This window comes from Moschus berezovskii, chromosome 16, assembly GCF_049115385.1.
Source record: "Moschus berezovskii isolate FMDL1 chromosome 16, NW_MosBer_1.0, whole genome shotgun sequence".
Classification (NCBI taxonomy): Eukaryota; Metazoa; Chordata; class Mammalia; order Artiodactyla; family Moschidae; genus Moschus; species Moschus berezovskii.
Genome location: NC_142475.1, coordinates 18,778,031 through 18,804,660, shown reverse-complemented (window position 1 = coordinate 18,804,660; position 26,630 = coordinate 18,778,031). Strand labels below are relative to the sequence as shown.

At 42.8% G+C, this 26,630-nt stretch overlaps 1 protein-coding gene and 1 non-coding gene across 5 annotated transcripts in view; one reads left to right on the top strand and one right to left on the bottom strand.

Moving 5' to 3' along the window:
• LOC148775223 (uncharacterized) overlaps positions 1-26,630 on the top strand; it is a 58,508-nt gene that overhangs the window by 9,960 nt on the left and 21,918 nt on the right. The window contains exons 2-4 of one of the 4 annotated variants that reach the window (XR_016039337.1): positions 18,925-18,996; positions 24,900-25,008; positions 26,156-26,341. Coding sequence is in view for 1 of the 4 variants with exons in the window: in XM_088844704.1 (XP_088700830.1) it covers positions 18,925-18,996; positions 24,900-24,953 (126 nt within the window). In the remaining 3 variants the exon portion in view is untranslated. Of the gene's footprint in view, positions 1-16,127; positions 19,205-24,899; positions 26,342-26,630 lie in introns of those variants that run through there. The other 3 variants (XR_016039338.1, XM_088844704.1, XR_016039339.1) reach the window with 3 other exon arrangements.
• Positions 2,797-2,903, bottom strand: LOC129560574 (U6 spliceosomal RNA). The gene has a single exon (XR_008686806.1). It is a non-coding gene; the product is annotated as a U6 spliceosomal RNA (small nuclear RNA).

Here is a 26,630-nt window from a genome sequence, read left to right as displayed (position 1 = left end):
GTGCATTTCCAGTGAGCATCAGTATTTTGAAATTAATCTCTTTTTTTCTGAGCAGTAGGTCTCAACAGTGGCTTAGAACATTCAATTAGCCATGTTGTAAACACATATGCAGGGAGATCCAACCAGTCCATTCTAAAGGAGATCAATCCTAGGTGTTCATTGGAAGGACTGATGCTAAAGCTGAAACTGCAATACTTTGGCCACCTCATGCGTCGAGTTGATTCACTGGAAAAGAGTCTGATGCTAGAAAGAATTGGGGGTGGGAGGAAATGGGGACGACAGAGAATGAGATGGCTGGATGGCATCACCGACTCAATGGACATGAGTTTGAGTGAACTCCGGGAGTTGGTGATGGACAGGGAGGCCTGGCGTGCTGTGGTTCATTGGGTCGCAAAGAGTCGGACACGACTGAGCGACTGAACTGAACTGAACTGAAACACATATGCAATCATATAGGCTCTTTGTTCCATTTGTTGAGCACAATCAAAGTAGATTTAGGATAGTTCTTAAGGGCCTGCAGATTTTCAGAGTGGTTGATGAGCATTGACTTCAACGTCAAGCCACCAGCTGTATTAATCTCTTTTATGAGAGTTTGCCTGTCCTTTGAAGCTTTGAAGCCAGTTGTTGACTTCTCTCTAGCTGTGAAAGTTCTTCCAATATAAGGGTTTTTCATCTACATTGAAAGTTTGATGTTTAGTGTAGCCATCTTTGTTAATTATCTTAGCTAGATCTTCTGTATAACTTGCTGCAGCTTCTACATCAGCACTTGTTGCTTCATCTTGCACTTTTATGTAACAGAGACAGCTTCTTTCCTTAAAGCTCACGAGAGCCTTGCTCTGGATGAGGCTTTGGCTTAAGACAATGTGGTGGCTGGTTTGATCTATCTAGACCACTAAAACTTGCTTCATATCAGCAATAAGTTTTTCACTTTCTTATCATTTCTGTGTTCACTGGAGTAGCACTTTTAATTTCCTTCAGGAACTTTTTTTTTTTTTTCGCATTTACACCTTAGCTAATTATTTGGCACAAGAGGCCTAGCTTTTGGCTTGACTCAGCTTTCTATATACCTTTCTCACTGAACTTAATAATTTTCAGCTTTAATTTAAAATGAGACACATGTGATTTGTCCTTTCATTTGGACACTTAGCAGCCACTGTAGGGTTATTAACTGGCCTGATAACAATATTGTTGGATCTCAGGGAATAGGGGGGCCTGAGAGAGATGGGGGAATGGCCTGTCAGTGGAGAAATTAGAACACACACAACATTTATCAGTTAAGTTGGCCATCTTATATGGGCACAGTTAATGATGCCACCAAAACAATTACAGTGGTAGCATTGAAGGTCACTTATTGGGCTTCCCTGATGATTCAGTGGTAAAGAATCCACTTGCCAATGCAGGAAGCATGTATCCGATCCTGGTCTAGGAAGATCCTACATGCCACGGAGCAATCAAGCCCAAGCACACAACTATTGAACCTGTGCTCCAGAGCCCAGGAGCTGCAACTACTGAGCCCACACACCACAGCTACTGAAGCCCATGTGCCTAGAGCCCTTGCTCTGCAGTACGAGAAGCCACTGCCGTGAGAAGCCCGTGCACTGCAAGGAAGAATAGCCCTGGCTCGCTATAACTAGAGAAAAATCCACTCAGCACCGAAGATGCAGCACAGCCAAATAGATAAATAAAGAAACATTGTAAAGGAGCACATCACATATCACTGTAACAAATATAATACTAACTTAAAAGTTTGAAATATTGCAAAAATCATGAAAATGTGACACAGAGACACAAAGTGGTCAAATGCCATTAGAAAAATGGTGCTAACAGACTTGCTTGATGCAGGGTTGCCACAAACCTTTTGTTTGTTAAAAAAAAAATGCACACAAAGCACAATAAAGTGAAGTGCAATAAAATGGAGTATGCCACTGCTAAGGGAGTTGGTGTTGGACAGGGAGGCCTGGCGTGCTGTGATTCATGGGGTCGCAAAGAGTCGGACACAACTGAGTGATTGAACTGAACTGAAGGGTTAGGACCTCAACCTGTGAATTTAGGTGGGGGGCACAATTCAGCCCATAACACCATCCCTCCTCCACTCTGGCAGGAGACAGAAGTGTATTCTAGACAAACTGAACCAGGAAGACTGCAGACTTGGGTATATCGAGGGAATCATCAAGAGTGAGGCACTGGACCTATAACAAGGAGAGTTTGTGAAGGCCATATGCTAATCAGTGAGATACCATCTCCTAGTTTCCCCACCCAGCCCAGCGAGCCAGGAACCAAGCTTATCCCACCAGCAGCCACGCCTCTCCTCAAAACAGGAGATCAGAAGATCTTTCTCTGGATTAATTGTAAGGTCTTAGAGAAAAGATCTGCAGATACTGATGTGGGTGTTTCCCAATCAGGAAGAAAGAGAGAATGGGGGGAGAAAGAAGAAAGAGAAGAAAGAAAAGGGAGAAAGGAAGGAAGGAAGAAATGAAAGAAAGCAAGGAAGAAAGAAAGAAAAGAGGGCTATTCTCTAATACATCTCCTTTCAACAAAGTCCATCAGTCAACAAGTCCTACCTTCATACAGAGAGTCTCTAAGGAGCTCTTTCTGCCACACTCTTAAATATAGACAAGAGGTTAGGGGTCAGACATTTGAGAAAAGCCTCCAAAATGAAGGCTTGACCACAATGTAATTAAAAGAGTGATTTTAAGGAAAACAGATGGTACAAAGATGGAATAAAGATTGAATAATTAAAATATGAGAAAACATTGCATCCTTGAAATAAGAACAGCATGCTACTTTTTTTTAAATTTTTTTATGGAATGCTTCATGAATTTGCTTGTCATCCTTGCATACTTGCCATGCTCGTCTTCTGTATATTGTTCCAATTTTAGTATATGTGCTGCCGAAGTGAGCATCAGCATACTATTTAAAAGCAATGAAACAACCATCAGGGAGTCAAAAGGGCTCATAGACATTAAAATATCAGTATGAAAGCCTAAAAAGAGCCTTCCACGGTATATTTGAAGATAGAATCTAGGAAATCTCCCAGAAAGTAGAACAAAAAGACAACAAAATAGAGAGTAAAAGAGGAAAAAAATTGACAATTTTAAGATCAGGCAGGTAGATCTAATACATGACTAAGAGGTATTTCAGAAAAAGAGAATGGAAAAATGTTGGGAAGAAAATTTTCAGAGAAAAGATAAAATATGATTTTAAAGAGCTCCAGTAGTTAAAATCTTCTAATTGGTATGACCCACACAGTGATCAGCACAGTGGGTTCTAAATGATGTAAATTGAAGCAATTATCATAAAATGTCTGGGGTGATCTTTCTAGCCCAGAAAAATGAAATGAAAAGAAAATGAAGCAAGCAAAGAGGAAACTGCTCAGACACAAAGGATCAAGAATAAGAAAAAAAGAAAGAAAGGAAGAAATGGAAGTCCCTGGTGGTCTACTGGTTAGGATTTCAGGCTTTCACGACCTGCCGTGGCCCTAGTTGGTGAACTAGATCCCACAAGCTGTGGGGCATGGCCAAAAAAAAAGAAGAATCGGAATATATTAGCTCATTCAATAATACTGCCAGCTTCAAGATATTAGGGGGGAAAAACCTTTAGATGCTGAATTATATGCCTAGACAAGTTATCAGTGACGTATGAAAGTAGAATAAAATTCAGTTCCGGAAGCTCAAGTTCTAAAACCTTGCATCCTTTCTCAAAAAGATACTAGACAATGTGCTCTATTAAGACATGGGAGAACAGAAAGAACCAAGAAAGAAATAGTCTTAAGATTCAGAAAAGAGGGGAGGCAACAGAGGAGAAAGTTAGAGGGATGGCAGAAAATGACAATGGCTTAGCAGGCTTAGAGAACAGCTAAATTCTCTCATCCAACAGAGGTCTTGGGGTGGGGGTGAAGGGTTGAACCCAACAATTAAGTTTAACATTATGGAAAATTATATTGAGATGCTGTTTGAGGGTATGAAAAGTATTAGGAATAGGTACAGAGAAAACTAAACAAATATTTAGCATTCAGTAACTCTGGGGGAAAATTATATAAGACTGGAAATATAATCAAATTAATTTTACTACATACTTGGTTCAACAGTGAAAATATTCATATGATCATAATAGAATTACTGAATGATAATTTACTAACACTGGTGATAAACCTCAACTGGGAAGACGAAAGGAGGAAGATACAGGTATGGTGGGTGATGACGGTGTGGAAGATTCTGAGAGTTAAATTACCATCTGCGTGTCTGCTTGCTTTGTTGCTCAGTCATGTCTGACTCATTGCGATCCCATGGACTGCAGCCCACCAGGCCCCACTGTCTGTGGGATTTTCCAGGCAAGAATACTGGAGTAGGTTGCCATGCCCTCCTCCAGGGGATCTTCCCAACCCAGGGATTGAATCCACTTCTCTTACATCTTCTGCATTGGCAGGTGGGTTTTTTACCACTAACGTCACCTGGGAAGCTCAAAATAGTCATCTTCTATAACAGAAAGTCAATTCCTATTGCCCAAGATTCATAAATCAGAAACTAGCAACTAAACATCAATTAGAAATGCTTTTGGCTGCTAGTAATATCAAGGCTGATTAACAGCAGTTTAGAAAGATGGGATTTAGTTTTTCTAATTTGAAAAAAAAAAAAAAATGCTCTGAAAGTTAGCATTGGTCCCAACAGTAAGTTGTGGTGTCTCTGAGAATCTCTTGGCCTTTTTCATGTGGACACAAGATGACCCCTTCAACATTAGCCGTTACATCTATACTTAATTCAGTAAGGAGGAGAAGAGGGTGGTGCTTACCTCAACTAAGTCATTTATGAAGAAAGAAATGCCAGCACTGACACTTGAAGCCTCCTATATGCCTCTATCTCATTGGCCAGACCTGGGTCACGGAACTGTGTTCTGGCGATGGTCAGAACAGCATACTTCTGCATACTGGCATACATCGCCAGTCAGCATACTTCTTAGAAATATAGAAGTGAATGCTAGAATTTGAAAATGAAAGCTCAAATAATGAAAAAGGGTTGCCCCTGAGGAGTGGGATTGGAAACTGGGGAGGAGTGAGGCATGGATTGATATTTTCGATGATATTAACCTATATCATTTTCATTATTACTACTCAAGGTAATTATTTGACTTTTAAAATTACATATAGTTTATACACATTGTAGTTTGCATCCACAAATATACAACTTTGATCAAATTTAAAAAAGTACAATTGCGAATATATCACGTTCCCTCTTTCTCAGGGTCTTTGCATTTGCTATTCTGTATCCCTAAATCTCTTGGTCTCTTTAATCCCTCATCCAACTAGCTACTAATCTTCCTTCAGATTGTGCTCTATCATCTCATCCCTGGAGAAGCATCATCTACTCTCCCAGATCATGTATAGGTATATTGAGAAGATACATTTCTCCATGATTTACTAATCCAGGAACATGTTCCTCTTCTTGAAAACACTTGTCACAGTTGTGATTTCATATTTACTTGCACAGTGTCTGATCGCTGGCCATCGCCTTCCACTAGGCTCTGAGCTCCAGGAGGGCAGAGATGATATCTGTTACTGGCTTTTCATTGTCTCCCCAGCACTTAACACCATTGCTGGCATTTGGTCAGCAGTTTCATAACTCAGAGTTCTGAGTCAGTGTCTTGGCACTCATCTGCCTCTCACAGTAGAAACTTTCATGTTCTTACACAACCAAGTTTCAAAGCAGGAAGAAGGTAGACAGCACGTACTTTAGGGATGAAAATCTTTCCCAGAAGCCCCCATCAGACTTCACCTTGTATCTCATTGGCCAGAACTGGGTCACATGGTCTGTACAAGTCAGGAGCTGGATCCATCTTTCATGAGATCAAGAAATCTCCACCCAATATTTGAATAGATCTGGGTTATCTTAACAAGAAAGTAGTGGGAGACTGCCACTGAGTTAAAAATAAGTGTTCATAGAGATAACACAGAATTGATAGCTTCATAATACAGATGATAAATTTGACCTTCATTTCGGATAATGTAAGTAACAGATCTGGGATTCAAATCTTTATCTGCCTTATTCTAAAGTCTGTATCATGATACCTCCTAGCTATAAATGTAAATTCTTCCTGATTCAAGATGTGGTAGATTTAGTCAGGAATGGCTTCATAGAAGAAAAATATTTTAAGCATGGTCTTAAAAGAAATAGCACAAATTGGGTTGATGGAGTGAATGAGAGGGAAGTTATTAGTTATATTAAAACCACTCTCTTGGACTTGCTTGGAGGTCCAGTGGCTAAGAATCCACTTACAATGCAGGGGACATGGGTTTGATCCCTCATCAGGGAGCTGATATCCCACATGCCACAGGGCAACTAAGTCAGTGCTCCCTGACTACTGAACGCATGCAGCAATGAAGACCTAGTGCATCCAAAAAAAAAAAAACACAAAAAACACCCTTTTCATCTCACTCTTATATTAAACTGCTTTTCATGTATCCCATTGATATCAGGGCATCACTATTTTGGGAATTATTATTGCTTTAATGGTCTAAATGAACTATAAATAAACTGAGACGAGATGACATTTACCTGGGGGAAAATGTCACAGTGAGAACCCAGAGACCATGGCTGGGCTGCAGGAGGACAGAATGTTCTGAGATTTTTAATGAGGCATGCTCGTTGTTGATGGAGAAGGAAATGGCAACGCACTCCAATGTTCCTGCCTGGAGAATCCCAGGGACGGGGGAGCCTGGTGGGCTGCCGTCTATGGGGTCGCACAGAGTCGGACACGACTGAAGTGACTTAGCAGCAGCAGCTCATTGTCGATGCCTCAAAATACTCTTAAAAAATGTCTCAACCTGGAAAACATATTCAAATAACCTAATATCATGGAACTGCTGGTTTCCTGCTTGATAACCTTCAGCAGTTCCTCAGTGCACACAGGGGAACCTCATCTAGGAATTGAGATGTTTCCCAACCTAACTCCAGTTGCTCAGATTCATCCCAACTGGTCTTCTGCACGCAGAGACCTGAGTTCAATGTGGCCGGATATGGAGTGTGCAGGGCTACATGTAGGAGGGAGCTGTCTTTGTCCAAGGCTTGGGACCATCCCCCCACCATAATCACAAGTGTAAGCAGAGCCATAAAGCATGCATGAAATTGGAAGATGGATCCAAAAAATACCAGGGAGAATATTTGGAAGGACCTTAAAGCTTAAGTGAGTGAGCCAAGGCGTTAAAGTGTTAGTGACTCAGTCGTCTTCGACTCTTTGTAACCTGGTTGACTGTAGCCCACCAGGCTCCTCTGTCCATGGAATTCTCCAGGCAAGAATACTGGCGTGGGTAGCTATTCCTCTCTCCAGAGGATCCTCCTGACCCAGGATTTTCCAGAAAGACAGCCCTATAATGTTGCCCAATTTAGAACTGTACATAGGTCAAACATGGGTCTCCCCCATTACAGGCAGTTTCTTTACCATCTGAGCCACCCAGGAAGCCTTAGGAGATCTCAAAACTAGTACATGATCTAGGACATCAAGCCAAGAGATATGAGTGAGTGGATGCCAATTGGGAGCATTGAGATTTAGACAGCAAAAACTCTAGGGCAGTTGTCTATGGGGACAGATGACTTTCACTGCTGGGGATAATTTGCTTTTATTACCCTGGTCTTGGTACAGCCCCTTCCCTCCCCTGCATCACACGTTATCAGTTCTTCCAGGGGGGTCTGGCCAAAAGCCCTGACCTTTTCCAAGGTACTCTGGAGATAGCAGACAGTCCTCTATGGCACATACTTGTCCACGTACTTCCAGTATACTAAGTTCTGGAGACAACCAGAACATAGAATATTTTTAACTGTACTTTTTCCATCTCTTATTGCAGAACTTAACAGCAGAAATATGCATGAGGAAAGGAGAAGGAAGAGGCTAAATCTAAGTGGTCCAGCCCAGTGAGAAGGGTCTCATCATGGGCTCGGGCATTGCATGCAGAAGCCATTTAAGGAGGCCATGATTGGTCTCTAAGTAGCAATTTTCCAGACTGGAAGACAGATTTGCCAGAAAGACAGCCCTATAGTGTTGCCCAGTTTAGATGGACTCCCTGATTTTCAGGGCCAGTTTCTTGAAAATCTCTGAGTGGCCTGTACATAGCTCCTTCTGGTTCTTGTGGGATTTTAGTTATTAGAGATGCCCTAGTCAAATCCCTTATGATTATACAGTGGAAGTGAGAAATAGATTTAAGGGACTAGATCTGATTGATAGAGTGCCTGATGAACTCTGGACGGAGGTTCGTGACATTGTACAGGAGACAGGGACCAAGACCATCCCCATGGAAAAGAAATGCAGAAGAGCGAAATGGCTGTCTGAGGAGGCCTTACAAATAGCTGTGAAAAGAAGAGAGGCGAAAAGCAAAGGAGAAAAGGAAAGATATAAGCATCTGAGTGCAGAGTTCCAAAGAATAGCAAGGAGAGATAAGAAAGTCTTCCTTAGTGATCAATGCAAAGAAATAGAGGAAAACAACAGAATAGGAAAAACAAGAGACCTCTTCAAGAAAATTAGAGATTCCAAGGGAACATTTCATGCAAAGATGGGCTCGATAAAGGACAGAAATGGTATGGACCTAACAGAAGCAGAAGATATTAAGAAGAGGTGGCAGGAATACACAGAAGAACTGTACAAAAAAGATCTTCACGACCAAGATAGTCACGATAACGTGATCACTGACCTAGAGCCAGACATCTTGGAATGTGAAGTCAAGTGGGCCTTAGAAAGCATCACTACTAGCAAAGCTAGTGGAGGTGATGGAATTCCAGTTGAGCTATTTCAAGTCTTGAAAGATGATGCTGTGAAAGTGCTGCACTCAATATGCCAGCAGATTTGGAAAACTCAGCGCTGGCCACAGGACTGGAAGAGGTCAGTCTTCATTCCAATCCCAAAGAAAGGCAATGCCAAAGAATGCTCAAACTACCGCACAATTGCACTCATCTCACACGCTAGTAAAGTCATGCTCAAAATTCTCCAAGCCAGGCTTCAGCAGTATGTAAACCGTGAACTCCCAGATGTTCAAGCAGGTTTTAGAAAAGGCAGAGGCACCAGAGATCAAATTGCCAACATCCGCTGGATCATGGAGAAAGCAAGAGAGTTCCAGAAAAACATCTATTTCTGCTTCATTGACTATGCCAAAGCCTTTGACTGTGTGGATCACAATAAACTGTGGAACATTCTGAAAGAGATGGGAATCCCAGACCACCTGACCTTCCTCTTGAGAAACCTGTATGCAGGTCAGGAAGCAACAGTTAGAACTGGACATGGAACAACAGACTGGTTCCAAGTAGGAAAAGGTGTACATCAAGGTTGTATATTGTCACCTTGCTTATTTAACTTATATGCAGAGTACATCATGAGGAACGCTGGGCTGGAAGAAGCACAAGCTGGAATCAAGATTGCTGGGAGAAATATCGATAACCTCAGATATGCAGATGACACTACCCTTATGGCAGAAAGTGAAGAGGAACTCAAAAGCCTCTTGATGAAAGTGAAAGAGGAGAGTGAAAAGGTTGGCTTGAAGCTCAACATTCAGAAAACAAAGATCATGGCATCTGGTCCCATCACTTCATGGGAAATAGATGGAAAAACAGTGGAAACAGTGTCAGACTTTATTTATTTGGGCTCCAAAATCACTGCAGATGCTGATTGCAGCCATGAAATTAAAAGATGCTTGCTCCTTGGAAGGAAAGTTATGACCAACCTTGATAGTATATTAAAAAGCAGAGACATTACTTTGTCAACCAATGTCCGTCTAGTCAAGGTAATGGTTTTTCCCGTGGTCATGTATGGATGTGAGAGTTGGACTGTGAAGAAAGCTGATCGCCGAAGAATCGATGCTTTTGAACTGTGGTGTTGGAGAAGACTCTTGAGAGTCCCTTATACTGCAAGGAGATCCAACCAGTCCATTCTAAAGGAGATCAATCCTGGGTGTTCATTGGAGGGACTGATGCTAAAGCTGAAAGTGCAATACTTTGGCCACCTCATGCGACGAGTTGACTCACTGGAAAAGTCTCTGATGCTGGGAAAGGTTGGGGGCGGGAGGAGAAGGGGAAGACCGAGAATGAGATGGCTGGATGTCATCACCGACTCTGTGGACATGAGTTTGAGTGTACTCCGGGAGTTGGTGATGGACAGGGAGGCCTGGCGTGCTGTGATTCATGGGGTCGCGGAGAGTCGGACATGACTGAGCGACTGAAATGAACTGAACTGAACTGAACTGAGGGCCTTGCTCAGAAAAGTATAGCCACAGATCAGCAATATTGGAATAGCCTGGAGCTGGTTAGAAATATAGACCCTCAAGCCTCCTAAATTAGACCTATATTTTAATAGGATTTATATGCACATTAAAGGTTTAAGAAGCAGTTTTCTAGAGTTTGGCGATACAGTCACTACAGGAAGCCACATCTCCTGGAGGTTCAGAGTGAAGTAGTACGATGGATGACTGGAGGCAGGTTTACCCAGTGGATCAGCGGTGCTGTTGTAGCAGAAATTCTTCAGAACTCACTTGGGATTGTCAGTGGATGAAACTAATGTGATGAACTGGTACTAGGAAACTTTAGAATGAGCTATCGGGTTGGTATCCCCTAAAGCCACTGGCAACCCACTCCAGTGTTCTTGCCTGGAGAACCCCAGGGAAGGGGGAGCCTGGTGGACTGCCATCCACGGGGTCATACAGAGTCGGACACGACTAAAGAGACTTAGGAAAAAAAAAAAGTCACTGAACGATCTTAGCATCATGAAAAGCAAAACAACCAGATACTACAGGCTTTCTGAAGTATTCCATGAAAAAGCCTATGGCATCACTTATTGCCTAAAAAACTGAAGCAACCTAATCAAGCCTCTGGAAACAAGGAAGAGAGGGAAACAAGTTGAATGACTCCAAAGGAGTCACACCAACACATGTAGAATGTTGGGAAGGTTGTGGGAAACAGACTTACTTACTGCAACAAGTCAATGGCTTGTGAGGTGGGGAGAAATCTACATTAAAATGGGTATAAAAGACAAACCACTAAACGTAATTTGTGGACCTGGTTTGGATCTTGATTTAGACAAGAAACATGTTTGAGAAATGTATGTGGTAATACAGAGATGCACCTTGGCATCATGGGCTCGGGCATTGGATGCAGAAGCCATATGAAGAAGCCCATGACTGGTGTCTAAGTAGCAGTTTTCCAGACAGGAAGACAGAATATTTACCAGAAAGACAAATCATGAAAAAAGTGAAGTCACTCAGTCGTGTCCGACTCTTCGAGACCCCATGGACTGCAGCCTATGGGATCCTCCGTCCATGGGATTTTCCAGGCAAGAATACTGGAGTGGGGTGCCACTGCCTTCTCTGCTCAAACAAGTGAAGTTGCTACAACCTGGCCCGAGTACCAGGATATAATGGCAGTGTTTATGAGGGCAGCACTCTGGAAAAAGCAACGTAATTAATGAATTCCAGTAAACTATCCTTGATTCCGAAATAGTTTTTTTCTTGGTATCTAAATTGATCAAATCTTATTATCTCCCAGATAGTCTACAGGACTTTGAATATAAATCTGAGAGTCCATTTGCAGTGTATGACACATTAAAAACTAATAATTAAAAATATTTGTTTTATCAATCAGTTCCAGGTCTAAGGACATTTATTTTTCTCTATATATAGTTTTGTTAATTTCTTTTTTCTTTTTAGCTGCCCTGAGGGGCATGCGGGATCTTAGTTCCCTGACTAGGGAACCACTGGACTATCGTGGAAGTCCCTGCCGCTGCTGCTGCTAAGTCACTTCAGTCATGTCCGACTCTGTGTGACACCATAGACGGAAGCCCACCAGGCCCGTCCCTGGATTCTCCTGGCAAGACAGCCTCATAGTATTGCCCAATTTAGATGTCTGAAATGTCTGAAGCTAGCTTGAAAGAATTCAACAGAAGGGAGAAAAAGAGTAGATAAAGTAAATGTGGCAAATTTTTTCATAATTACTGAATTTGGGTGAATGGGTCTATGAGGACTTGTTATATTTTTCTCTCTACTTGCTATGTGAGTTTAATTTTTTTATACCCAAAAATGTTTTTGAAAGCAACAAAATCCAGACTCAGTGTCCACATTGATTTGACCGTGATGCCACAGGGAAGGGAGTGGACGGATGGAACTGAGTATGGAGGGCTTCAGACAAGGCTTTCAAGAACCTGAATGTGGAACCAGCTGGCTTCTCCATCCTCCACTGGCCCCTGCCTGGGTGGGAGAGAGCGTGGGAAATAAGTGTGTTATGTGTGTTTATGTGTGTATGTTTGTGTGCACCCATATGCACACATGTGTGTGCATTGAGGGAGGCGCTCAGTTTTAAAATATGACATTTAAGCAAAATGATATGACTCTCCCCTGAGAGCTGGTGAAGACCAAGCTGAGGGTGAAGTTACAAAGTTTGGAGTAGGGAATTTCTTTCCCAAAATATCAGGTGATGTTCAAACCAAGAAAGCAAAAAGATCAGAAACTGTGTAAGAAACAAGGTGCCCTAAAGTCATGTAGGTCCCCAGAAACAAAAGAGTCTCAGGAATTATCAGGGACAGTTTTATGATGAGGCTCTGAATTGAGAGATAGAAAGAGCACGTAAGACTTGGAGGTAACAGAGCCAGCCCACTGAGAATCTCCTAGAACTCGGTCTCAAACCTGGATGTGCACAGAATCTCCATAAGAGGCTGTCACGAATGCACATTTCCTGACCTGACCTCTAACTCAATGACTTAGAATACCCAGGGATGAGGCTCAGGAATCTGTATTTGTAACATGCCCTTCCGTGTATCCAGGGACTTTTTTTCACAACAGGCAAGCAGTGGTACCAAAACCACAGACCTGAGAAACTATCAGGTCGCCTTTAGGAATCTACCACTTCATTGGGCCAGCTGGTGCATGGCTCCTGTATGGCTCATCCCGGCTCTAATGGCCAAGAGCAAAAGGACATCAGTTTACCAAAAAGACATCCGCTTACTCAGTCTTACCTCCTAAGACTTTCTTTCATTGACTATGTGCCCCAGGCAAAGTGCTCTGCACATTGTATCTTAAATACTCATTGCATTTTCCAGCTGGTATTTAAAGCAATTTAATAACTTGAGACGGCTGTAGGCATGAAGACAGGTGAAGAAAGGCGACCAACCACTCTTCATCTTAAGGATTTTAGAGAAATAGAGTTCTTTGGCTTCTACCAGAATCATAAATTGTCCAGAAGGAGGGACCCACAGAAATTGTCCTGGAATCCCAGATTTAATCTTGCATTTCTCATTCTATCTCTGGCTGCTTCATACTTTCTGTAGCACTGGTGGCTCGAAGTCAGAACTGCCTGTGATTTTGTGACATGTAAGGCATTCAGTTCAGTTCAGTGGCTCAGTCCTGTCCGACTCCTGGAGACCCCATAGGCTGCAACAGACCAGGCCTCCCTGTTCATCACCAACTTCCAGAGCTCACCCAAACTCACGTCCATCAAGTCAGTGATGCCATCCAACCATCTCATCCTCTGTCGTCCCCTTCTCCTCCTGCCTTCAATGTTTCTCAGCATCAGGGTCTTTTCAAATGAGTCAGTTCTTCGCATCAGGTGGCCAAAGTTTTGGAGTTTCAGCTTCAGCATCAGTCCTTCCAGTGAATATTCAGGACTGATCTCCCCCAGGATGGACTGGTTGGATCTCCCTGCAGTTCAAGGGTCTCTCAAGAGTCTTCTCCAATACCACAATTCAAAAGCATCAGTTCTTCAGGGCTCAGCTTTCTTTATGGTCCAACTCTCACATCCATACATGACTAATGAAAAATTCATAGCTTTGACTATATGGACCTTTGTTGGCAAAGTAACGTCTCTGCTTTTTAATATGCTGTGTAGTTTGTCTTAACTTTTCTTCCAAGGAGCAAATGTCTTTTAATTTCATGGCTGCAGTCACCATCTGCAGTAATTTTGGTGTCCAAGAAAAATATAAAGTCTGTCACTGTTTCCATTGTTACCCCATCTATTCGCCATGAACTGATGGGACCAGATGATGTGATCCTAGTTTTTTGAATGTTGAGTTTTAAGCCAGTTTTTCATTCTCTTCTTTCACTTTCATCAAGAGGCTCTTTAGTTCCTCTTCACTTTCTGCCTTAAGGGTGGTGTCATCTGCATATCTGAGGTTATTGATATTTCTCCTGGCAATCTTGATTCCAGCTGTGCTTCATCCAGCCCAGCATTTCTCATGATGTACTCTGCATATAAGTTAAATAAGCAGGGTGACAATATACAGCCTTGACATACTCCTTTTCCTATTTGGAACCAGTGTGTTGTTCAATGTCTGGTTCTAACTATTACTTCTTTACCTGCATACAGATTTCTCAGGAGGAAGATAAGGTGGTCTGGTATTTTATACTCCAAAAATCTTGAAGGATTTTCCACAGTTTGTGATCCACAGAGTCAAAGGCTTCAGTGTAGTCAATGAAGCAGAAGTGTAAGGCATTAGTCATTAAGTGCCTTTATCATTTCAACGACTCATAATAAAGTGAAAATTTTAGCAACTCTGCTTGTAGTTTTGAATATGTAAACATTTTTTAAAATGGAATAATGATATATTTGTTATCTGTTGCTTTGTAACAGGGTTTCCCCAGTGGCTCAGCAGTTAAGCATCTGCCTGCAATGAAGGAGTTACAGGAGATGCAGTTTCGATCCCTGGGTCAGGAAGATCCCCTGGAGGAGGGCATGGCAACCCACTCCAGTATTCTTGCCAGGAAAATTCTATGGACAGAAGAACCTGGGAGGGGGCTACAGACCATGGGGGTCACAAAGAGTCGGACACAACTGAAGCAACTTAGCACGCATGCACGCTGTGTAACAATCTACCCCCAAATTTCGAGACTTGAAACAACAAAAACTTATTGTCTCACTTGGTTTTAGAGAGTGAGGCGTGTGGCAGCAGCTCTGCTGGGTGCTTCTGGCTGTGATCTGTTATGAGGCTGTGGTCAAGCCATCAGCCAGGTCCGCAGTCACCTGACGGCCAGAGGATCTCTTCCCGAGTTCACTCACATACTTGTTTCATGGACTGTTGGACAAAGGGCTCAATTACTTGCCAAGTGAATCTCTCCACAAGGATGTGTGAGTATCCTTCAGAAATGACTGCTGGCTTCCCCAAGAACAAGTGAGAAAGAGAGAGAGAGGGAGATCGTGGTATCTTTTATAACTTAATTTTGGAGGTGACATTCCATTTTTCTGCTGTATTCTATAAGTCACACAAACCGATCTTGGTGCAATATGGGAGGGAACTATGCCAGGGTGTAAATATCAGGAGGCGAGAGCTTTGGGGGCCATCTTGGAGACTGCCTACCGCATATGGGTGGTTTTTAAAGCTTACAAAAAATTATTTTAAAAAAACTTGAAAAATGAATAGACTCACACATCTTCATTTATGACAAATTTATATACAGTGTTGTGGGAACAGGACAGTGTTTTTAGAAAGTGACTCTGGGCCAATAGGATATCCAGATGAAGGAGGAAGGGAAGTGGAAAGGAAAGGAAGCAAAAAAGGACTTGACCCCTACCTCGCACAAAATAAGTTAATTCCAAGTGGATTATAATTTTAAATATTAAATGAAAAACAATAAACCGTCCAGAAGCAGATAACAGAAAAATATCAGCATGACCTTGAAGTGTATGTGTTAGTCACTCAGTTACGTCCAACCCTTTGTGACCCCATGGACTGTAGCCCAGCAGGTTCCTCTGTCCACGGAATTCTCCAGGCAAGAATACTAGAGTGGGTTGCCATGTCCTTTTCCAGGGGTCTTCCTGACCCAGGGATGGAATCTGCCTCTCCAGCGTTGCAGGCGGATGGATAATTTACCATCTGAGACACCAGGGAAACCTGACCTTGGAGTAGGCCACAAAAAAAAAAAAGAGAGAGAGAGAGAGAGAAAGAATACAGACTTCTACAAATCCATAAGAAAAGATAATGCAATTGGATATGACCCAATAAACTTGGATAAGCAATCTTTCAAAAGTGGATATCCAAATAATCACTTAACAGAAATGTACTCAAAAACGTATTTTTAATACAATTTATTAAAACAAAAGTCTTATTAAAATAGTATACCTGTGTGAAAACATTGTGTAACGTGTAAGTGTGTATTATGTGTACACATCCTCTCAGAAAGGGAGGAGAGCGTAACATGTTCTACAGATTTCTCATAAAAAGTAGTTTTCAGGCTTTCCCTGGCAGTCCAGGGGTTAAGAGTCCGTGCCGCCAGTGCTGGGGGTGTGGGTTCCATCCCTGGTTTGGGAACTAAGATCCCACACGGCACACAGAGTGAACAAAAGATTAAAAAAAAAAAAAGTAGTCGTCTTCATTTGGGGTTCTTTAATGATTATGTTTTCTCCACAGCAAATGAAATGCTGTTTTGTTTTTTCCAGCTGCTGTATTTTATCCCAGATATTCTGCCTTTTTGGTTAGTTACTGCAGTCCTTGGTTCAGCTGTTTAGCCATGTCCCGCAGTGATTAGAATTTACCAAGTACACACGGATCTCCAGAACCTGAAACTGTAACTGAACTGCTCTGATTTTCAGTGGAAGCAGTGAGAATGGGCAGGTTGGAAGGAAAGAAAAATTAAGGGAAAGAAAGCCTCAGAGTGGACATCGTCAGCTTGGAATCTCAGAGAAAGCACTGGGGAGTCACCTGCAGCTTCGGCTGCCCCAGGCTAATAGCAAACTAGATGCTTAGCCAGGATCACCCCACCATCCCCACCTGCTCTATCCCCTGTTCCAAGGGTCTCAACCCTTACAAAGGAAGACAGCCTGTTCCTAAGAGGGGCCCAGTCCTCCCCAAACAGATCTCATAACACAGGTAGTCAGCTATGTCCAACCACCTTAGAATCTCCCTGTGGGTTCTGATAATAAACAAACTGGCAGCCCCGATGGGATTATGGAGGATTCTGCCAAAAAATGTATTTTGTGGATATGCTCAGTGATTCTTTTTAAAATTGAGGTAGTATTTTTTTAAGTGAAATTTAATGTAAAAATCTGATTTCAGCTTCTGTTTGGAAATCAGATGACCTGGCAGCCCTGGGCCCACATCATTAAAGGCCCTAAGCAAAGATCGTTGCCTCCTGTTTACTCTTGTTCTGCATCTATACAATCCTCGGGCTGAATGTCAGCTGCCATTCCTAATCATTCTTCCACTATTTTTCTAATATTGTTTTGCTCCTATGCCTTTATCGTAAGTTGGGGGAAATTTTAGACTGAGAAGACCACCGATTTTCAGAAAAGTATTGAGTCTACTTCTCTATGGAAATAAAAAATATTATCTATTATGTAAAGAAAGATTGGGACTTCCCTGGCTGTGCAATGTTTAAAACTCCATGCTTCTAATTCAGGGGCACTGGTTCAATCCCAGGTTGATGAACTAAGATCCCACAGCAAAAATAATAATAATAATGACTATATCTGTGAGAGGGTTTCCCTGGTAACTCAGCTAGTAAAGAATCCTCCTGCAATGCAGGGTACCCCAGTTTGATTCCTGGGTCTGGAAGATCCCCTGGAAAAGGGATGGCTTACCCACTCCAGTATTCTTGGGCTTTCCTGGTGGCTCAGCTGGTAAAGAATCTGCCTGCAATGCGGGAGACCTGGGTTCAATCCCTAAGTTGAGAAGATCCCCTGGAGAAGGGAACGGCTTCCCACTCCAGTATTCCGGCCTGGAGAATTCTATATAGTCTATGGGGTTGCACAGAATTGGACACAAATGAGCGACTTTCACTTTCATGTCTGTGAGAACAAAGAGATGATTGCCAGAGAGAAGAGGTGTAGGGAGGTGTGAGAGAAGAATTGGGTGAGAAAGATTAAGGCGTGCAAACCCCTGGTTGCAAAATAAATTAGCCATGGGTATGAAATGTACACTGTGGATTATAGTCAATAATTATATGCTATCTTTGAATGATGACAAGTGACAACTAGACTTATCATGGTAATCATTTTGAAAAGTATAGAAATATTCAGTCACTGTCCTGTGTCAGAAACTAACACAATACAGGTCAATTATACTTCAACAAACAAACTCATAGAAAAAGAGATCAGATTTGAGGTTACAGATGTGGGGTTGGAGGAGAGGGAATTGATGAAGGCAATCCAAAGGTACACATTTCCAGTTATAGGATAAATAAGCACTAGGGGTATAATGTACATGACAAATGCATTTAACACTGCTGCATGCATGCTGCATGCGTGCGTGCTAAGTCACTTCAGTCGTGTTCGACTCTGCAACCCTATGGACTGTAGCCTGCCAGGCTCCTCTTCCATGGGATTCTCCAGGCAAGAACACTGGAGTGGGTTTCCGTGCCCCCCTCTAACACTGCTATATATTACATATAAAAATAGTTGAGAGTAAATCTTGAGTTCTCATCACAGGAATATTTTTCTATTTCTTTAATGTTGTATCTATATGAGATGATGGACGTTCACTAAACTTATTGTGATAATCATTTCATGAGGTATGTAAATCAACTTATTATGCTGTACACCTTAAACTTAATGTTATATGACAATTATATCTCAATAAAACTGTAAGAAAAAAAAGAATGACACTATCTGAAAAACAAATTAATAATTGTCATAAAAAACATAATCAGAGCTAGGATAAATGAGATAATAAAGGATGATAATGCTATCAAACTGAAAAAGAAGATGAACATGTCAAAGAGTTTGATTTTACATGTGAATAAAGTCAGTGAAGTTGCTGCAAAATGCTATTATGAATTTGATGTCAGGACTTGTAAAACTTTTACAGATGATGGTTTTATAAAAGCATCTCTTGAACATAGGAAACTATATCTTCCCTTACTAGCAGCTGGGAAACACTGAAACTCAGCATGTATAAGATAGGACTGGGAAAATCGGAGGAACCATTTGTTGAGGTCTCCAAAGAGGTCCCGATTAAATTATACTCCTTTTTTTCACCTAGATTCTGAACAAGATGAGACACACAAAAAAGATTAAAGATGGAGGCCGAATGTCATCCCTCCTACTGAGAGAGGTACACACGAGGTTGTGGCTTAGTGGAAGAATGAAATTGGGCCTGCAACCTGAATTGAGTTCTGGTCCCCACCTGGTTCCAGGCCTGCAAAATCCCCTATGGAAGAGCAGAGAAAGCCAATGCTGCCCATAGTACTGTTCAAGGGGATGAAAGACATAAAGAAGCTGAAATAACATGTTTAGTTAATCTCCCCAAATTTTCAAATCAGGTAAGTCACTCCAAAATCACTAAAGGTGTGTCCTGGGGACAAGAGCATAGGTCTAAACAATGCCTCTCAATTAGCTCTACTGATGCATGACGTTAGTGAGATCTTAGATGGGACCCTAGAATTCTTAGACATGGCAACGGAGGGGTCTTTGGTTTGTTTTGTTTTGTTGTTTTTTTCTTTTCTTTCTTTGGCCTGATAACATGGCATGCAGGATCATAGTTCCTCAACCAGGGATGGAACCCTGGTCACCTGCATTGGAAGCACTTAACCACTGGACCACCAGGGGAGTCCCAGACATGGCAACTCTGACAGGAAAAGACTTTGTCCAGTGTTAAGTCTACACCAGTAAAACTCATTAAGTGTGACCTCTGATGGTGCTCGTGTGAGGGACAGGACAATGTCAGGCTTGCTTCATATCTTCCTCTATGATGGTAACATGTTTTCCGTTCATGGAACACACCGATGGAAGCTGTTGAACCGCAGTACGACATGGCTACCAAAGCGTCATGTGCCAATATTAGAATGTCTAATTCTGTGAGTCTCTTGGGAGTAGTTACCCTAAATATAAAAATAGGCACCTATATTTGTATATAGTTGTTTCCTGTAATGAAATAGAATTCAACTAATCTCCCTTAGAAGATTCAATGGAGATACAGACTCTTGAGAAACCTGTATACAGGTCAGGAAGCAACAGTTAGAACTGGACATGGAACAACAGACTTGTTCCAAATAGGGAAAGGAGTACATCAAGGCTGTATATTGTTACACTGCTTATTTAACTTACATGCAGAGTACATCATGAGAAACGCTGGGCTGGATGAAGCATAAGCTGAAATCAAGATTGCCAGGAGAAATATCAATAACCTCAGATATGCAGATGACACCACCCTTATGGCAGAAAGCGAAGAAGAACTCAAGATCTTCTTGATGAAAGTGAAAGAGGAGAATGAAAAAACTGGCTTAAAACTCAACATTCAGAAAACTAAGATCATGGCATCTGGTCACATCACTTCATGGCAAATAGATGGGGAAACAGTGGAAATAGTGACAGACTTTCTTTTCTTGGGCTCCAAAATCACTGCAGATGGTGACTGCAGCCATGAAATTAAAAGACACTTGCTCCTTGGAAAAAAGTTATGACTGACCTAGACAGCATATTAAGAAACAAGAGACATCACTTTGCCAACAAAGGTCCATCTAATCAAAGCTATGGTTTTCTAGTTGTCATATATAGATGTGAGAGCTGGACTACAAAGAAAGCTGAAAGCCAAAGAGTTGATGCTTCTGAACTGTGGTGCTGGAGAAGACTCTTGAAAGTCCCTTGGACTGCAAGGAGATCCAACCAGTCCATCCTACAGGAAATCAGTCCTGAATATTCATTGGAAGGACTGATGCTGAAGCTGAAACTTCAATACTTTGGCCACCTCATGCGAAGAACTGACTCATTTGAAAAGACCCTGATGCTGGGAAAGATTGAAGGCAGGAGGAGAAGGGGACGACAGAGGATGAGATGGTTGGATGGCATCACCGACTCAATGGACATGAGTTTGGGTAAACTCTGGGAGTTGGTAATGACAGGGAGACCTGGCGTGCTACTGTCCATGGGGTTTCAAAGAGTCGGACACGACTGAGCAACTGAACTGAACTGAACAGACCTGAGACAAGCATCTTGGTGCTTAAGGAACGGTGAACAGTGTGCTTCTAAAGAAAGAGGAATGAAATGCCTTCTTTCTTCAGGGGGGCCTTGAAACCTCTCCTTACTCCTTGAGAAGGTCATTCTGTAGGTTGTGTTTCCACAGCACATGGAATTTATGTTTATATTGATTGGATTCTGAGTTGCAAGCACAGAAACCCACCTGAACTGGTTATACGCATAGGAGTACGTTATCAGGACCCAAGGCTCTCACAGAATCCCAAGACAGGCACGCAGCTGGGTACCAAAAGAGAGCTGTGGCCAGCAGCTGGGTGGGTGGCTGCCTCTCTGGTTTCTCTCTGGCAGTCCCTTCATTCTTCCTTAAAAACTACATGGTTTGGCTACTTGTTCCCTGGTGGGCAGAAGACAGCTTCCCACCCCATTCAAGTGTTCATGGTTGAGCACCTGGAGGAAACTGACTCTTTCTACCTTTCTCTCTGCTTTTCTCCCTTCCTCTCTCCAGCTCTGCCCTCCCCTCTGGCCCCATTCCCTTTCTGAGTGCCATGGAGAAAAATATGATTGGCCTAGATTAGATCAGCGTTGACCCTGTGGAACAATCAGTTGTTTGCTGGTGGGCAGGGGCATGCAGGAGAAACAGCCATACTCCCTACCCAACCCCTCACCACCAACCACCACCCCACCGATGTGGGAGGACTTGGCTCATAATCTAATCAGTGTCCACGAGATGTGATGTAATATATCGGTGGGATTTTTCTCCTGGCTAAGTGTAAACACATACACGCCATAGCCTTGAAATAAAGCATTGAATTTTATTTCCTTTTTTGTTTTGTATACTACCTCAATGGCCTAGATATTAGTGAAAGTAATATATGTGATAAACTGAATATATGTGTGTTGCATGATCGACTCTGAAAATGCAGACCCAGGCTGTGCTTCCAGGGCAAAGCACACACATGTGTTTGTATACATACACACACACACCCCCCCCACTATGAGTTATGTCCCTCAGGATTCTTCGGTTACAGTCAGAAGTATTTAGCTCTGGCTTCCCAGGGACGGGGGAGCCTGGTGGGCTTCCGTCTATGGGGTCGCACAGAGTCGGACACGACTGAAGTGACTTAGCAGCAGCAGCAGCAGCAGCACTCTAACACAAACAGATCTCAGTGGAACCTATGGGTAGCTGACAGAATCAAAGAGAAATCTGAATCTCCAGGCTCAAGGGGGACAGGAACTGGGGCTGCTCTCGAGTTCTCAGTCAGCAGGAATGAGGTGAGGGTCTCCCTTGGATGCTGTCCCACCGTTTTCTGCCCTTAGCTCAAAATTCAGATCCCAGGAGAAGGCATCTCACTGGCCTCACTATGGTCAAATGGCCCCCTGCCCCCCACTCCTACACCTTGATTGATCGGCCCACCAAAGGGCATCCAATGGGATGAGGACTGGGTCCCTACAGCAATACTGGGACGAGTCCAGACAGGCAAGGACAACAGAGCCCACTGCGAGAGCCCTCTGGACCGTCAGGGCAGTGATGCCGGTGGAGGGGTGGATGGTATATGAGGTGGCCTCTGCCTGGGCCATTCATCTTGCCCAAAATTTTCTGGGAAGCTCCCTACGTAGGGACCCGGGACAGACAGAGGCCTCTCCAGCCATGGGACCGAGCTGGGACTCCATCCAGGAATGTTTCCTGCTCTCCGACCTTCTTAAATAGAGCATCTAGATGGGAATCTTGGGCTTCCCTGGTGGCTCAGAGGTTAAAGCGTCTGCCTCCAATGTGGGAGACCCGGGTTTGATCCCTGGGTCGGGAAGATCCCCTGGAGAAGGAAACGGTAACCCACTCCAGTATTCTTGCCTGGAGAATCCCATGGACGGAGAAGCCTGGTAGGCTACAGTCCACGGGGTCGCAAAGAGTCGGACACGACTGAGCGATGGAACAGAAACAGATGGGAATCTTAACCAACACAGTTTTGGCTGAATTTGACTGATCCCTAAATATCCTGGGGCACATTCCAAATCATGGAAGCCAGAAGGAAAAGCAAGGTCCTTTCCTTGGGACAGCAGGGGGAAACTTGAGCTGGTGCTTAGTTAAAGTTATAGCCAATTTATCCCGTGAGTCACTGACCTGAGGACCCATGTGGAGGAGAGCCTCACAGTGTACGGAACTCACAGGTCTCCTTGAGAGTCTCCAGTCCTTTAGCTCTGGAGATTTCCAGTCCAGTGGTCCTGTCTCAAAGGGAGAGAACACAAGGTCAGGTACACAGTGTTCATTTCCAGATCCTCATTTAGTGGAAGGAAGCAGCCAGCCTGTGACGAGCCACATGGCTGCCTCCGACCCTGTGCCCACCCTGCCCAGCATGGTCCTAGAAGGTGGAACACAGCACCTAGGACAGCGCCACTCAGGGCAGACCCTTGCAAGGCCTCCTGAGTGTAGAATCCTTTTATTTAAAAAATCTTGTCTTATGGCATCTTTCCGAAGCCTTCAATCTACTTTGCATAGAAACAACTCTCTTAGGAAAAAAAAAAAGCAATAACACTCTTTGCTTTCTCACTCACATTTCCTTAATTTATGTGGTGTTCAAGTAAATCACTTCCATTATAAGGGTCATAAGCAGTATGGTGACAAACACTGCTCACCCTAGTACATGCTTGCCGCTCAGCTGAGGGGGCCCAAGTCTTCTGGAAAGGAACCCCCAGCAGTGGTGGCTTCCTGCCTATTACACAGAAATATGGACAAAGGTTGATTCCAATTGGTAGGTTTGGGGGTAAATATTTTTTTAGGTTCTGTTTCATAGTTTCCAGCATTTACAAAGGCTTATATTACTTTTTTTTTTCTTCCAGCTTCGCCATGTACCTTGCAGATCTTAGTTCTCTAACCAGGGATTGAACCTGGAACCCAGCAATGTAAACACCAAATCCTAACCACTGGACCACTAGGGAATTCCTTATATTACTTTTTATGATTAAGGAGGAAATATATGTTTTCAAGGTTTACTTGCATGCTGTTTACCCTCTGTATATTTTTGGTATTTCTTAAGAATGTACTGGAGAGAATATTCAAGGATTTTGTTAATAAAAGAGGTTTAGAAAAGAGGAAAAGTTTATTTTCTTATAATGGCTGATAGAAGAGAGGTTTTGTAGATTTTTGGAGTACCTTTATGGATCTACCATGCATTATGCAAGCTTCTATAAACAAATGGAAATAGAAATAGAATTAACCATTATGAACGTAAAAGTGAAAGTCGCTCAGACGTGTCTGACTCTTGGCGACACCATGGACTGTATAGTCCAGGAATTCTCCAGGCCAAAATACTGGAGTGGGTAGCCTTTCCCTTCTCCAGGGGATCTTCCCAACCCAGGGATCGAACCCAGGTCTTCCGCATTGCAGGCAGATTCTTTACCAGCTGAACCACAAGGGAAGCCCATTAACCACTATAAAATCCCCCTTAAGTGGGCCGACTAACACAAGATTTTTTTAAAGTTACCTTATGGAGCATTGTATTTTTTCTAATTTCCTATTTGTACTACAAAAGTAATGAAATTCATTTCAATAGTCTGTTGAGAGAAAGAAATACCGTAATCACTCATAATATAACCACTTAACTATTGGCAAGTTATCTTCTGTCCTAGATCTTCATACCATTTCATAAGTTTTGTCCTGCTTTAGCCTCAAAACAGGGTTCAGGAGTTCTCTGGTGGCCTAGTGGTTAGGATTCCAGGCTTTCACTGCCTTAGCCTGGGTTTAGTGCCTGGTTGGAGAATTGAGATTCTGTGACATGGCCACACAAAAAATAAAATTATGACTTTTGGAATTCCCTGATGGTGCAGTGGTTAAGATTCTTCACTTACACTGCCAAGGGAATGGGTTCAAGCCCTGGTTGGGGAACTAATATCCCACAAGCCATGCAGTACAACCAAAAATAAATAAACCAAAGAAAAAAAACAAACAAACAACAACCCCCCCTCCACACACACACACACACACATACACACCAAACCAAAACAGAGTTCGGAACAGGCTAGGGAGATGTTCTTGTTTCCATAATCCAGGCCTGGAGCCCACATCTGACTGCTTGGCTGGCAGCTTCTCCAGACACAAGTTGACTTTGTCACGTGAGGGACACCTGTACACTGGGAACAATTAGCACAGTTCACACAGGTAAGTCACCTTACTAACTGAACTCCTTTAAGTGGATCACTAAGGGCCACAAAGAAAGACTAAGGTCATTTATTTAGATGATTTTGTTTCTTTGTGTTTTTTGTTTGCGTTCTTGTGTGTTTTTAAGTCCTTAATATTTGTTTTATCTCATCTTTCAGAAATGTTATGCTGATTACTTTAAGTTCTTATATCAGCATTTGATATGAGCATGTGAAATATTTAATCTACCATTTGGGATTCTGTTTTCAATGACCTGGATACTCATTTGGCTAAAGTTAACATGAATTTGTGTTGATTTCATTTAGCGTGAATTGTTTGTTTAGCTTTTATGAAAATACACAGCAATTGGAAATAGACTGAACAGTTTACCCGCACCTCTATCTTTTTAATTGTAAAACCTCTGGAATTTTTGTTGTTGTTGTATAACATTTTTGTGAAACTATTATCACATCACAGGACAATTCTGGCACTTTTGTGTGTTTCAGTCCAGAGAAACTAAGGGTAGAATCCAAACAAAACCTTGTTTACTTTTTCCACACTTCAGGAACCAAAGTTAATTCAGAGCAAAGAAGCCTAGGGGGAAAGAGAAAAAAGGGGGAAATAAAAAAAGGCTGTTCATTGTACACAATTGAAGTTAGTGAAGATTTTATTTATACTGGATAAAGTTAGTCACTCAGTCATGTCTGACTCTTGGTGACCCCATGGACTGTAGCCCACCAGGCTCCTCTGTCCATGGAATTCTCCAGGCAAGAACACTGGAGTGGGTTGCCATTCCCTTTGCCAGGGGCTTTTCCCAACCCAGGGATCAAACCCAGATCTCCCACATTGCAGGCAGACTCTTTACCGACTGAGCCACCAAGGAAGCCATTTATACTGGATATTATCATCCTAATCAACGAGAGTAAGGCATCCATAACGATAAGTGATTGTCCTCGAGAGCCCCTAGTAATGAGATGAGATCGTTAAATGGTTGTTCAGAGGCATTCAGATGTTAATGGGATCAAATTCCTTGAGCTGCCCAATCTTTGCAAAGGGATCATTACTTTGGGGCAGAGTACACTTTTTCTGGGTGTCCCCCTTGATGGTAGTGCTTTGCCTGAGTTACAACTGGGAGTATTTCCTTGTGTCTTGGTTGGATTGACTTCAGGAAAGGAGAGAGCCCAGCAGCATGCACCTGCCCGGCAGTGGGAAGGGAGACAGAAGGGCTGGTGGCCGCCGTCAGGCCGGGGGAGCAGCCTCCTCGCCAGCCTGCTCTGCTCTCTGGTGTGCGCTTGTTTCCAGCCGTTGACTCCCAGTGAGGGGCACTGCTGTTGGGCGCTGGTTTTCTACCTCGGTGAGCACTCCACAGTCTGTTTTAATGCTTTGCTTTTAGAACTGGGTTTAACAAGGTAAGGAATGGATTTGCCTTCCTGGGAAGTCAAGGAAAACGAGCCCACTCGAACCTCCACTGGGAAGTTGCTGCTCCTGCCGTAACCCAGGCAGGCTGCCTCTCTTCTGGGTTCTGTTGGATCACATGCAACTGCCATTTTTGAACCAGTTTTTGTTCTAAAAATGTCCATTGTATGTGATTCAGTGGAATAGTTGAACTCTGTGGAGCACAATGGGATGAATTAGGGCACAGG